Source organism: Podarcis raffonei, chromosome 2 (assembly GCF_027172205.1).
Source record: "Podarcis raffonei isolate rPodRaf1 chromosome 2, rPodRaf1.pri, whole genome shotgun sequence".
NCBI lineage: Eukaryota > Metazoa > Chordata > Lepidosauria > Squamata > Lacertidae > Podarcis > Podarcis raffonei.
This window is the reverse complement of record NC_070603.1, coordinates 106,004,392-106,019,178: the sequence shown is the minus strand read 5'-3', so window position 1 is coordinate 106,019,178 and position 14,787 is coordinate 106,004,392. Positions and strand designations below refer to the sequence as shown.

Genomic DNA, 14,787 nt, shown 5'->3' with positions numbered 1-14,787 from the left:
CGGAATCCGCCCCGCGCTTTCCCTCTGGCCTTTTCGCTGCTAACTTTTTCCAACTAAGTTTAGCTTTTGGATCAAGCCGAGGAGCGGCGCGAGGCAACTTCTTCTCTTTTTTTTTCCCCCTAAGGGGAGGACGGGGGCGAGGAGGGTTTTCTCGGGACGGAGGCGCCGGGGCTCGGGTTAGGAAAGGCGCAGAGGCATCCAGCGGGGAGGAGGCGGAGGCGGGAACGGCCTGCATTGGAAAGGGGTCCTCCCCATCCGGAGCGACCCACAGGCCGCCCACGCCGCCGAGGTCCTCTTCGCCATCCCTTTGGCTTTGCCTCCAGGTCAGCAGAAGAAGAGCCGCCCGGTGCGCGGTATCCACGGAGCTGCCATGAGGCTGTGGGGTTTGCTGCTCGCAGGTGAGTCTCCGCCAAGGATCGGGGTCGCGGCACCTGCCTGTCAAAGTCCTGGCAGGATGGCCAGGAAGGCAGAGAATAGGGAGCCTCATGCTGAAAGGAGGGAGAACTTCACTTTTGAAATTGTGTGTGTGTGTCTACTAGGATAGTGACTTTTAAAATTATTTTTTAATCAACGAGGGCTTGAGGGCTTCTTAAATCTTTTCTAGGGACTGCATCTCAAGAACACTGCCTCGGTGCCACCCTTGCCCTTCCCTCAGGGCAGGGGGGCTTCTTAACAGCCCAAACCAGAGAAATCTCCTTTTCTTCTCACACAAACGCCCTGATGGTTGTCCTCAGTGTGGCCACTCATCCTGGTGGGGCACTGCCAGGCTTCTGCTTGGCCTGGTGTGCCCTGTTTGAGGGTTGGGGGCACCTCTCTGAGATTCCCCAAAGGACAGGCTTCAAGATGGTATAAATAGCGTCTGGTGGTCTTCTTCGCAGGGCATATATTCTTAACTCCTACTTTCTACCTGGGGCATACGGTGGTCTAGATTATATTGGCTGAAGTGGGTGTGGATGGGTGGGTGCTGATATTGGGGTCCTATCTGCCCCATTCTAGAATGCCTCACTACTTGAGGGTTGCCAGCAACTGCCGCGTTCCCCCAACAACAAGATGCTATGGTGGAGAAAGCTGCACCTGTTGATATGCCACTTAGCACCCCTACCTCCGCTTCTCTCAGACAAGCGGCCCAATCCTATGCAAGTCTGCACGGAATAAACTTTCAGAGGTTGCGGAGGAACCCCCTGTGAGCGGCAGCTGCATAGGACCGCACCTTAGATGTGTCTCATACGGAGGCTAAGGATGTGGGTGATGCCTGGATGGTCCGTCTGCTGCCAGCGGACACCTGTTTTTGCCTTGTTCACAAGATCACACCGACATATTCTTGTGTTAAATAATCGGAAGTCAGTGCCTTCCGTCTGCACGCTCGACAATCGCTTATGCAGGTTGAAACCTCCACTTTTCCAGCAGATATGTAATGGGAAAGAACCCATCCCGGTTCTGGGTGTGCAACCACAAGCATTCATTTGAACGACGCCGAGGAGTTGCTAATCTGTGTCAAGTGTTCTTGGGTGCGTACCCTGAGAGCTGATGTAACAAGTTAAACATTTGTAGAGCAAGGAGCCTAGGCTTTGGCTGAAACCAACCATATGGGGTCGTGGCAATAAGCAAAGACAAAATTAGAAGGAGAGTAAAAATGTGTGTGTGTGTGTGTAAGTGAATAATGTCTGTGTGTATGCATGGAAGAGAGATGCCTCTATATTTGGCTTTGGTGAAATGTTTCAGCTTCTGAGAAGTCACTTTGTCTCCCTTCCCCTTGGTTCTTGAACTGGGGCTTATCAGCAGTAGGCTGATAATTTAATTTGGGTTAAGTGGTTTGGGATAATTATTATTGCCCCCCAGGTCAGTTTTCACCAGCCTGGTGCCCTCTGGATGTTTTGGGTGACAGTGCTGGCTGGGGAGGGGGTCATAGGGACGTCGTCAAAAACATCTGGAGGGCACCGGGTTGGCGAAAGCTGCCCTCGATTCATTCTTACCATCACTAACTCCTGTTTCACCTGGCAGTAGCTGTGTATTGAAAGAATAGCAGGGAGGGAAACCCACCTTTGGCTCTGAGATGTTGAGGGGCAGCTGTAGGTGTCCATTCTCAGGGCTACTTTGATGCTTGGCACACTGCCGTTGCCTCACCATTTTAGCAACTAGGATGGCTAAAGACTATATATAAGCGATGGCTCTTCCTGCCCTTTCAGGGCGTGCGTAATGAGTTGGGCTGGGATCCTAAACCGTGCTTGCAAACACGAATCTGCCTGCTATTCCAGTTTGTTCAACTTAAAACAGTGCGATAGGCAGTCTATATGTGGGGTGAGGAATTTTAAACATGCATCTTCGGTGGCAGCGTTGCAACCACCCCACCTGCTTCGTTTTGTCTCTCCGTGCCCCTTTCCTGCCTCCAGAGTAGGGTGGGTGCCTGGTCTGCGTACTCCCACCCTCCATTCCCACCCAACCTTGGGTTGGGGGGAGCTGCACACCCAGCCCCACCAGCTGGAGTCTTTGTCCCTGGCTCCCTTTGAAGCTCTGGCTCCAGGGGATTTGAGGCTCAGAGAGCTGGCATGGAGCCTGGGAGCAGCCTTGCAATGTGAGAAGGTTGGGGGGGGCGCTAACAGGAAGGACCCATACTTGCCCCACCTCAGCAGCTGTAGAAGGAGTACCGAGTGCCGCAGTGTTGGGAATGTGCTGGCAAAGGAAGGAATGGTCCTTGAAGTTTTCTTCAGCTGCAGGGCCATCATCTCTCTTCCCCCCATCCCATGTTTCCCTTGCCAGTTTGCAGTGAAGTGGAGGGGCAAGGTTTGTGTGCAAGGACCGCTTGGCATCCAGCGGGACCCAAACTTATCCGAGCTGCGATCTCCGCTTGGTGCTGTGCCTCCGCCTCCCTCTTTTTAGCAGGCTCTCCGATGGACGTGAGCTCTTATAAAGCCATCGTTTCACGGCTTTTGGCCCCCAGCCCCCACGTTCCTTGGCGCGGGGCCAAGCTGGCCGGACAACAGAGCCAATCCCTGCCACGGTTATTTCTGGCAGGGCTGCGGCTTCCGCTCCCAGGCCCCATGTAGTTGCTGAGGGCAGAGGAGGCGAGCAGAGGCATTTCACGCCCCCCCCAGCCCCCCCTTGCAGGGTGAGCAGCAGAAACAGGTGGAAGCGTCTGGTGGCGGATGTCTGCAGGGTGGTAGCCCAGCTGCATGCGAAAGGAGATGCCTAGGAACCTCCATCTCTAGCGCTGCAGTTATCTATCTGCACTGGGCTGGGATTGTTGCACTGTCAAGTCCTGGGTGTGTGGCCAGATCAAAATGGCAAAAAGGCCCATCATAATAGGGATGTCCCTTTAATCTGAATAGGGTTGGGCAACCTTCATTGGCTCCCAGTATGTTTCTGAGCACAATTCAAAGTGTTGGTGCTGACCTTTAAAGCCCTAAATGGCCTTGGCCCTGTATACCTGAAGGAGCGTCTCCATCCCCATGATCCAGCCCGGACACTGAGGTCCAGCGCCGAGGGCCTTCTGGCGGTTCCCTCGCTGCGAGAAGTGAGGTTACAGGGAACCAGGCAGAGGGCCTTCTCGGTAGTGGTGCCTGCCCTGTGGAACGCCCTCCCACCAGATGTCAAGGCAATAAACTGCTATTTTACTTTTAAAAGACAACTGAAGGCGGCCCTATTTAGGGAAGTTTTTAATATCTGATGCTGTATTGTTTTTAACATTCAGTTGGAAGCTGCCCAGAGTGGCTGGGGAAACCCAGCCAGATGGGCAGGGTATAAATAATAAATTATTATTAATTATTATTTATGGTGAACTGACTAGATAGGTTGCTGCTATTCCTGTTTTCTCAAGGAGGAATGGAGCAATAGAGAGAGTAGGATCCGAACCCAGACTTTAACAACTCTGGATAATTACTGAAATATACTCGGAGTCGTGTAGTGATTTCATGCTCTTTATTGCAGCTCGTAGAACAGAAGTTGAATTTCCTCCCAAACCTCAGGCTTTATATACATTATTTACACAATGGGTCCTGTCTGATTGGCTGGTTCTGCTTCCCTCCTGGAGCCTGATTGGGCTGCTACTGCAGGCCAATCACTTGTTGCATTCTAGGATCCTACCGGCCTAATAGGCTGATTAACTTCCTCCTGGGGCCTGATTGGGCTGCTCCTGCAGGCCAATCACTTGTTGCATTCTAGGATCCTACCTATCTATTGTTCTAGGATCCAAGCTTAGTACATAACAATTAGCATTTTGTTTCATGGATTCTCTCCCTTCCTATGAATGGTTTCTGTGGGGCTCGAGTGGTTTGCCATCCAATGCAGTGATTTGGTCCACATATCTGCAGTATCACCAATTATCTCGACAGAAGTGGTACTTCTAGCACAGTCTCTGGAGTGTTGGATCACACTGACCTTCCCCTCCCATCGTATGATTAAAAGCACTTTGGTAACTCTGAAGAACTGGCATTCGTCTGTCTCCCAAATGCCATAGATATCCACCTATCCTTTTATTTAGGGCTAAACAAAGGGCTCAGCCACACTTCCATAGCTGCCAGGTTTTCCAGGCTTTACAGGTCTGTATTTGAGTAGTTTCTAATTTTTGCCCTGGGAAAGCCTGCATTTTACTTGCTGAATCGGAGCAAACAGCAACCGGGTTTTCCCGCGAATATTGCCATTTGCTCCGATTCAACAGTAAAATGTGGATTTTCCTGGGGAAAGTGCCAGGACAAAAAATCAAAACTGTGCTCGGACGCAGACGTAGAAATCCCAGACCTGTGCCTAGAGAGCATGGAGCAAGTGTTCAGTGTGGATGAGCCCCAAGTGTGACCCGAGAGCTCTGCAAATAGGAACAGCTTTCAAAAGATTTAATAGTAGCCATCTGGACTGGGTGGCTTCCACTGGAATAATGGGAGTTGGTAGCGCCCATTTGCCCCACAGGGCAAAATAAAGAGGTACTGGTATGCTTATATGATTTTCACATCAAGAGGGGGCAGCAAAGCAAAAAAGCCACTATACAGTGGTACCTTGGTTCTCAAACTTAATCCGTTCCGGAAGTCCGTTCCAAACCCAAAGTGTTCCAAAACCAAGGCGCGCTTTCCCATAGAAAGAAATGCAAAATGGATTGATCCATTCTTGACTTTTAAAAACAACCCCTAAAACAGCAACGTAACATGAATTTTACTATCTAACGAGACCACTGATCCGTAAAATGATAGCAATAATCAATGTACTGCAGTCACACAATCAGTAGCTGAACTGGGTTCCACACAGTCACAAAAACAAAACAAAAAGAGCCGCAAAAACAAAAAACACAAAATAAATAGCAAGAACAGACAGACCTCAGCGTAACACTCAAAACAGAAGCGTGGCACTCAAATTGGAAGCATTGCACTCAAAACGGAGCACGTTCGGCTTCCAAAAAAAGTTCGCAAACCGGAACACTTACTGGTACTTCCGGGTTTGCAGTGTTTGGGTATCTAGTTGTTTGAGTACCAAGGTGTTTGAGAACCAAGGTACCACTGTAATTCAGGATGCTTACAGACTGCTGCTGTTTTCGGGTGGAATTCAATCACATATCGGCAATTTCAGGTTGCACCATTATGCTTGACTGGGAGGTCTTCTTGTGAAAAAAACCCAATTTCCCCAATGGCTCAGATTTTTTGTGATCAGGAAAGTGGCTGGGGGATGCATTGGGAAGTGTGGGACGACACTTGCTTGACATTGTCTGACCTCCCCACGAACAAATCAGAACAAATGCTCAATAAGTAGCTGGTGTCTTTCTAATCTCCCTGCAAACAGATCAAGACGACTGCCCAGTAAACAGGTCATCTGGAAGCAAACTTGCTGTGTTGACTCATAAACCAAAGAACAAAAATAATATTTTGGTGCCAAAGAAACCCAGATTCTCTGTTCAAAACAAATGATGCTGCGAAGCAACAGTGTAACAGAGCTGGTTAAATCTGAACGAATGCTCAAGCTTTGCCTTGGGCTAAAGAGTGCAAGTTGTCCCTTTCCCCTCTCTGAATGTAAAGGTTTGTTTTGGGGTGGAAAAGTAAATAGTGACGGTCGGGGTAAGTGGCGGTGTCTGTGAAGGGGTGTGCATGAAGGGGCTTGACTGGAGGCCAAGTGAAAGGAGCGAGAGCCCTGGAATGTGCAAGAGGTCGGTGTATTTGCCAGTCACTGCCTTTATATTGTCAAGAAAAAGAAAATAAGGCGGTCAAAGCAGCACAGCAAATGGGAACACCCATAAACTGCTCTTAACAGGAAAACCTTTATTGTCAAAAAAATCACCTCAAATGGAGTAAATCGGATATAGTTTTGCATAATCTGTATCCTCAGGAATCTGGAGGGTGGGGAAAAAATCCAGTTCTTAATCAGAGTGCCTTGATGACATCGTTTCATTAAATTTGGGCATTATCCAGCCAAATTAAGTGCTTGGGAGCGCTTCAGATTTCAGTAGCAGTGCTGTGGGCTTATTTCTGAGTAGATATAATAAGACTGGGCTGTAAATCTCTCTCCCTGAAATTAGTGGGACTTTAAAAGTGTTCACCAGTGAGTAGACTGTGCCCCTTGATTCCAATTCGTCTGCTTGCTTTCAAAGGTACCTCATGATAGCTAAAACCTTGGTTTTTAAAATGGGCAAAAGCTGAGATTGTCGATAATCTACATTATACCGGTATGTCGTCTCCTTATTGGCGCCATCTTTCTCACTGTTATGACCTCAGATGCTGAAGTTATATCTTTCTAATATTTGGAAGTCCTATCATAATCCTCTGGACTGTGGAGTTCCATTGTCTTGCCTTTTTATGGATGCCAAATCTTCCACCACCCAACCTCTGACAGCAGTCTAGCTAGTGGGTCTGATTTGCACTTGAACTCCAGTTAATACATAAGTACCATCCCTCTACCATGCCAAGTTGAAGGAACTCTTCCAGAGGACTTTTTTTTATTCAGTATTCATCTGGATTTGCTTGCGCTAACTTCACACTTGGGTTGGACTATGCCTGGTCTTTATTGAGCATTCATTTTGATTTGTTACAAGGTGATTATATCACAAGGGACATTCGTCCAGAGGTCGCCAATGTGCTGCTCTGCAGATGTTGCCGGACTCCAACTCCCATCAGCCCCAGCTATCATGATCAGTGGTCAGGGATCATGGGAGTTGTAGTCTAACAACACCTGTATGTCACCCTGTTGGCTACCCCTGGTTTACGGGCTGTTTGTGTGTCTTTCAGTTAATCCTTTAGTCACCCCACACTTTCTGAGACAGTTCCTCTCCACTTTCCAAACCGCAAAAAGTCAGGTTTGTTTATTTCTTTAAAGGGCATAGCTGTCAACTTTTCCCTTTTCTTGCAAGGAATCCTATTCAGAATAAGGGAATTTCCCTTTAAAAAAGGAAAACGTTGACAGCTATGTTAAAGGGGTGGATTTGTTGTACAGTGGTACCTTGGGTTAAGAACTTAATTCGTTCTGGAGGTCCGTTCTTAATCTGAAACTGTTCTTAACCTGAGGTAGAAGTTTAGCTAATGGGGCCTCCTGCTGCTGCCGCCACCGTTTGATTTCTGTTCTCATCCTGAAGTAAAGTTCTTACCCCGAGATACTATTTCTGGGTTAGTGGAGTCTGTAACCTGAAGCACCTGTAACCTGAGGTACCACTGTACTAGGATGTTAGAGTACTTTTACCTATTTAAAGTTTCGGTATGTGCTGGGATCCCCCCACCCCAGCAGTCTGAAATCAGTCAAAAACTCCTCATATCTATTACATTTAAGCATTTAAAAGCATACAGTGGTACCTTGGGTTACATATGCTTCAGGTTACATACTCTTCAGGTTACAGAATCCGCTAACCCAGAAATAGTACCTCGGGTTAAGAAATTTGCTTCAGGATGAGAACAGAAATCATGCGGTGGTGGCACGGCGGCAGCAGGAGGCCCCATTAGCTAAAGAGGTGCTTCAGGTTAAGAACAGTTTCAGGTTAAGAACGGACCTCCGGAACGAATTAAGTACCTAACCCGAGGTACCACTGTAATTGCATCCATCACCCGTAAGATGAGCTGAACCTCATGGACCCAGCCACAGCGTCCCTTGTTCTGTACTCTCTGCTCCTCTCTCTGCCTTCCCTGTCTCCACAGTGCTGGGGGGAGCTCTCTGCCAGGAGCCTGAGCCCCCCCATGGCTGTTCCCAAGGCAGCTGCTACCCAAACACGGGAGATCTGCTGGTAGGACGGGCCGACCGCCTCTTCGCCACCTCCACCTGCGGCCTGCGGCGTCCCCAGCCCTACTGCATTGTCAGCCATTTGCAGGTAAGTGTTGCAGAGCAAAGGTCCTTTAAAGGACCTCTATTCTGAGCCGGAGAAACTCGATAAGGGGAAAGCAAACACTTGAAAACTGAGCACCGACCAAACTGGCAACTGATGCTTACTTCAGCACTGCTAACAGGACAGCATCCTCTGCTCTACCTGGAAGCAGCAGTCAAAATAATTTATTTTTTTTTAATTGCCCAGTAGCACCTTAAGGTAAAGGTAAAGGGACCCCTGACCGTTAGGTCCAGTTGTGGCCGACTCTGGGGTTGCGGCGCTCATCTCGCTTTATTGGCCGAGGGAGCCAGTGTACAGCTTCCAGGTTATGTGGCCAGCATGACTAAGCCGCTTCTGGCGAACCAGAGCAGCGCACGGAAACGCCGTTTACCTTCCCACCGGAGTGGTACCTATTTATCTACTTGCACTTTGAGGTGTTTTCGAACTGCTAGGTTGGCAGGGGCAGGGACCGAGCAACGGGAGCTCACCCCGTCGCGGGGATTTGAACCGCCGACCTTCTTATCGGCTAGTCCTAGGCTCTGTGGTTTAACCCACAGTGCCACCCACGTCCTTAGAGACCAACTAAGTTTGTTCTGGGTATAAGCTTTCGCGTGCATGCTTAGGAAGCGCAGACCAGGTCTGCTTCCTGCTACCCTTGGGAGAACTGCAAACACGAAGACCCCAATTCAACCTTGGGCTGGCCACACCTTCTCTTAGCCTAACTCCTTGCAGGAGGCAGGAATAAGGGAGAAACATGCATGCCACTCCGAGTTCCTCACAGAAAAGCCTGGGTGTGTTTTTTAATAATAATACAGTGGTACCTCGCAAGACAAAATTAATTCGTTCTGCGAGTTTTTTCGTCTTGCAAATTTTTCGTCTTGCGAAGCACGGATTCCCTGGGTATTAACGGTTTTAAGAAAAAGGAAACAAACTCGCAAGACATTTTTGTCTTGCGAAGCAAGCCCATAGGGAAATTTGTCTTGCGAAGCAACTCAAAAAACGAAAATCTCTTTCGTCTTGCGAGTTTTTCGTCTTACGAGGCATTCGTCTTGCGAGGTACCACTGTAATAATAATAATAATAATAATAATAATAATAATAATAGTATTTTATTTATACCCCGCCCTTCCCGGTTCAAAAACCAGGCTCAGGGCGGCCAACAACAAATTTAAAACACTTTAAAACACTTAATTATAAAAGCAGCATAAAATACGGTATAAAAACATGAATAACAATAAAATTCAAAAATCAAAAATCAATCAGGTAATCCCCAGGGCTAGCTGGCTGAACTGTAAAATAAATAACTAAAAACAAATAACAAAGAGGGTAGGGCCCAACCCAATTGACTTAAATGACAAGAAAGGGAGTTTTAACTGCACATTAGGAAAAACTTGTTGACAGCGTGAACTGTTTGAGAGTGGAACAAGACTAACTTGGGAACTGCTGGACTCTCCTTTAAGAGGTTTTTGAGCAGAGTGTAGACGGCTCTTGAATCAGGTATGCTAAAACAGCAGATCTGGTGGCTGGACTAGATGACTTTGAAGGTCCCTTCCTGCTCTTTGATTCAATGGAAGTTTGCTTGCGCACCCTGTATCACTAGCTTCTGCGATTTCACCTAGCTCTGCTCACACATGCGCACAGCTTATCCTTGCAACCATAATTGCTCAAGGAGAGAGAGAGAGAGCTATGAAAGCTTAGTTTCTTTGGATGCTGTTTTCTGTACCAAACCCCTTCTTCGCCTGAGGACTGTGATCATATGGCGCATGTGTAGCTCAGCATACGGGTATCTCTCTTGCAGGACGAGAAAAAGTGCTTCGTGTGCGACTCACGCCGGCCCTATCAGGCCTTGTCCAATCCTAACAGCCACCGCATTGAGAACGTGATCACCGCCTTTGCTCTCAACCGCAAGAAGGCCTGGTGGCAGTCGGAGAATGGTAAGGTGTGGGGGTTTCATCTCTGTGAGGTTGCCACATGATTTGATTTTTGCACAGTGTGTGTTTACTTGTATACGTGTATATATTTTTTGCTTGCTTGTATAGCAGGTTCTTTCAGCTACTTTTAAAAAGCTTTTCAACTTGATCCAAGAGGGCTAAAAACTTGGGCTTGGGTCCAAAGGTTCTCTTCCTCCTCCAGAAAGCATCTTCCTCTGTCGGAAGAAAGCCACCTCTGAGTCCCACAATTTTTCAAAAATGAGACATTCGATTCTTGACTTCATGCACTGAACTCCACCATGTTAGAAACAGAAGTCCACAGTTTTGGCTGTGAGGATGTTTCCTCTCCCTCTTTCTACATTTGCCCGAGGTCCGGCACTGAGGGCCTTCTGGCGGTTCCCTCACTGCGAGAAGCAAAGCTACAGGGAACCAGGCAGAGGGCCTTCTCGGTGGTGGCACCCGCCCTGTGGAACGCCCTCCCACCAGATGTCACAGAGATAAACAACTACCTGACATTTAGAAGACATCTGAAGGCAGCCCTGTTCAGGGAAGTTTTTAATGTGTGACATTTTAATGTATCTTTAATCTTCATTGGAAGCCGCTCAGAGTGGCTGGGGAAACCCAGCCAGTTGGGCAGGGTACAAATAATAAATTATTATTATTATTATTATTATTATTATTATTATTATTTGCACCGTTTCTCATCAAGTCTGCACACCCCACCCTATATGGTACATGCCAGGGACATTAAATTCCATGTTACATCAGGCAAGCCTTCTTTAGAGGGAAGTTTGTGCATTTGTGTGTGTGTGTGTCCTTTCCTGCTCTCGGGGTTGTGTGTTGCCCTGTGACAGGCCTTGTCGCCTCACAGCTGGGTGAACTCGCTGTGCCCCGGTTACGTGAGCCTGCAGAGAGTGCTCTTTGTCTGGGACATGGCACGGCTGAGAGAGTGTCCCCAGAGCCCTGTTCCTTTCCTTTCTCTCCTACGCAGAGGAAATGCTGAATCATACCCAACAGAGTCCCTTCTTTCCTGGACCTGGGCCAGGCGGGGGCGGGAGACAACAGAGGAGGGGCCTTCTACTTGCAGGAACACAGTGCTGCTGCCAGTTGTGGGAGCCTTGGCTCTATCTAGCAACCCGACCATTTCCGTCCTGGGTCATCAGCATGGCACTTACACTGCTATGGACCCCCTCCCTAAAATCTGGTACCACCTGCACAAGAATTTTCTGCATTAATCTAGAACAGTCTTCAGCAACCTGGTACTCTCCAGACGTTGTTCGACTGCAACCACCAGCAGCCCCAAACCAGCGATATATACTTTTTGGCGTGAAGTTGTCATCCATATTTTGCATTGGCAAAATCCTTGATATTTGCAGATATTAAGTATAGGCACTGATCCACACTTCCACTTGCCCCAGGTCTGGAAAGCATGAACCCAAGCAGATTTGCCTTTGTCCCCGCTGCTCTTTAGTGCTAAATTGGAACAAATGGCAATCCACAAAAAAACCTGATTGCTGTTTGTCCCAATTCAGTGCTAAACTGTGGGTTTCCCCAGGGGGAATTGGCAGGCTGAATGGAGGTTTGCGTGAGCCCATCGTCTTTTAGTGTAAGTCTCTGAGCTTGCAGTGGGCTTGCAAATTCTGTTGCCCTGCTGTGAATCTTCACGCTGCAGAAATATTATTTAAAAGTGCATTAACTGTATCACTGTTAGTACAAGGATTCACAGCAGGACAACAGAAGTGGATTTTGAGATCCCTTTGCGAGCAATCCATTCGTGCCTGGAAGGATAAATAACCACCATCTATTATGGGACTGTCTGAGGACCTCACTGCCCTTGTTACATTTGAACACACTTCATATAGACATCAATTTCTTATGGAAACCTATTTGGAGATTATATTATATCAATGTTTATGTTTAGCTTAAGATGGAACTATTGATGGTTATTTCACCCTCAGTGTGAGCTCATGGTAGTACTGTTATTATTAATAACAGTAATATTCATATATTACCTTTTCTTTGTTTTATGTATCGTAAATATTTTTCCCCCTTTGTTAGATTTGCAAATCAATCAACCAATCAATCTTGAGTAGGCTGCAGAGTGGGCCTGGGAGAGGGGAGGTGGTCTGGGGAGAGGCCTGGAAGGCCACATTTTGGCCCTGGGCCTGAGGTTCCCAACCCCTGCTCTGTATCATTGTGGGCAATTAAAACAGAGGTTCCCAAAGCTGAGTCCTATTGGATTGGCGAGGCCTGAAGCTGCTACGTACTTACACTAGGCGTAACAGGGTGTTGGCTGGACTTGTTGGGTTTCCCCCGTTTTCCTACATGAGCCAAACTTGCTCCCCAGAAAGGCACCCAACACATTCTGCGTACCAAGATCAGCAGCGGTGAGTTAACAGGTCTTCCCGCTGAGAAACAAGCCCCTGAGAAGCGTCTGAGAAACTCCTGAGCACGGTTTGAAAACTAGTTCCTCGTGGAATGGAGTTTTGCTGGGGCCTCTCTAGCACCTACCCCTCTGTCTCTGTCTCTCCATTTTATTTTATTTTTACAAATTTTATTAATTTTTCCAATTATTTTTAACAATATCACATGTAATTAACTAAAAGAAAAAGAGAAAAAGACAGATACAAGATTCCCTTCTACCCTTGGACCTCCCTCAACCCTTCCATGGTTTCCATATTTAACATTTCTTGCAGCATATTTTATCTCATTATACATGATAAAGCTATTTTTAGCCATCTCACCCCTTGCTTTTTCCTGTAAGACCAATTGCAGTCGTTAACAGGTTTATCACACCTATCAGGCAATCACCCCTTCCCACCACCCTTCTGAGTAATACCCCTCCCCACCCGCTCACTAGATTTAAGGGTCTGGTGACTTCTGTTTCAGTGTTTCTGAAGAAGTGTGCATGCACATAAAAGCTTATGCCAAGAACAAACTTAGTTGGTCTCTAAGGTGCTACTGGAAGGAATTTTTTTATTTTGCATATTTTATATCCTCCATTCCACTTAACATCCATATCCTAAGTCTCTGTTATCTTAAAAAGGTAAAGGTAAAGGGACCCCTGACCATTAGGTCCAGTCGTGGCCGACTCTGGGGTTGCGGCGCTCATCTCGCTTTATTGGCCGAGGGAGCTGGCGTTCAACTTCCGGTTCATGTGGCCAGCATGACTAAGCCGCTTCTGGCAAACCAGAGCAGCGCACTGAAACACCGTATACCTTCCCGCCGGAGTGGTACCTACTTATCCACTTGCACTTTGACGTGCTTTTGAACTGCTAGGTTGGCAGGAGCAGGGACCGAGCGACGGGAGCTCACCCTGTCGTGGGGATTCGAACCGCTGACCTTCCGATCGGCAAGTCCTAAGCTCTGTGGTTTAACCCACAGCGCCACCTGCATCCCTATCTCTGTTATCTTACAAGTGTCATTTAAGTCCTCAGCTATTTACAGGGGTCTGTGTCTGTCTCTCCAGGTGTGGAGCAGGTGAGCATCCGCCTGGACCTGGAGGCCGAGTTCCACTTCACTCACCTCATCATGACTTTCAAGGTACGTCCCAGCTGGGAACAGGTGGGCTTCTTCTCCAGTGAAGGGATTCACGCTTCCTCAAGGACATCAGAAGAACCTTGTTGGGTTGGACCAAAGGACCGTCAAGTCCAGCATTGCATTCTCATGGGGATGCAGATGACAAGCCCGCAAGCGGGACATGAGAGCAGTACCGCCCATGATCCTCAGCAACCGTAATAGTGCCTCTGATCATGGAGGTAATGCAGCCATCGTAATGGGTCAGCATCCTGAACATTAGCCACCATCCCCCACGAAGCACGAGATCCTCGGGATGCACGAGTGACTATCTGTTTGCGTGTCAAGACCCCGCAGCCACCCCCTCGTTGGGAAATAACGCACAAAGAACACGGATATTGGGTTTATGTTATTGGGCAAATTTGGCCACAACTTTATTGAATTATAGGGACGCGGGTGGTGCTGTGGTTAAACCACAGAGCCTAGGACTTGCCAATCAGAAGGTTGGCAGTTCGAATCCCCGTGGCGGGGTGAGCTCCTGTTGCTCGGTCCCTGCTCCTGCCAACCTAGCAGTTCAAAAGCACGTCAAAGTGCAAGTAGATAAATAGGTACCACTCCGGCGGGAAGGTAAATGGCGTTTCCGTGTGCTGCTCTGGTTCGCCAGAAGCGGCTTAGTCATGCTGGCCACATGACCCAGAAGCTGTATGCCGGCTCCCTCGGCCAATAATGCGAGATGAGCGTCGTAACCCCAGAGTCAGTCACGACTGGACCTAATGGTCAGGGGTCCCTTTACCCTTTACCTTACCTTATTGAATTACAGAATGTGAGCGGTATTGGCTTAGGCATTGATTGGACCTGACCATATCTGACTCCTGCCCGATGCGTAAGGGTAAACCACCGGATGGAGGAGCCCTGTCGATGCATACCAACTCGAGCTTCCCCTGGTGTTCCCGTTGGGGTCGTGTCATGGCCCTAGCCCCTGACCCGGGCTTCGGACAAGATCAACACCCCTGGATTCCTTTAACGGAATACCCTTAAGCTTGGAGGGGCAGGTGATGGCCACACCTCCCCTCCCCCATCACAA

At 48.2% G+C, this 14,787-nt stretch overlaps 1 protein-coding gene across 1 annotated transcript in view; it reads left to right on the top strand.

Annotated features, from left to right (window-relative positions):
* LAMB2 (laminin subunit beta 2) overlaps positions 1-14,787 on the top strand; it is a 69,826-nt gene continuing 55,039 nt past the window's right edge. The window contains exons 1-4 of the mRNA XM_053378455.1: positions 1-398; positions 8,094-8,263; positions 10,055-10,190; positions 13,657-13,730. Of these exons, the coding sequence (XP_053234430.1) occupies positions 371-398; positions 8,094-8,263; positions 10,055-10,190; positions 13,657-13,730 (408 nt within the window). The 5' untranslated portion in view covers positions 1-370. The remainder of the gene's footprint in view (positions 399-8,093; positions 8,264-10,054; positions 10,191-13,656; positions 13,731-14,787) is intronic.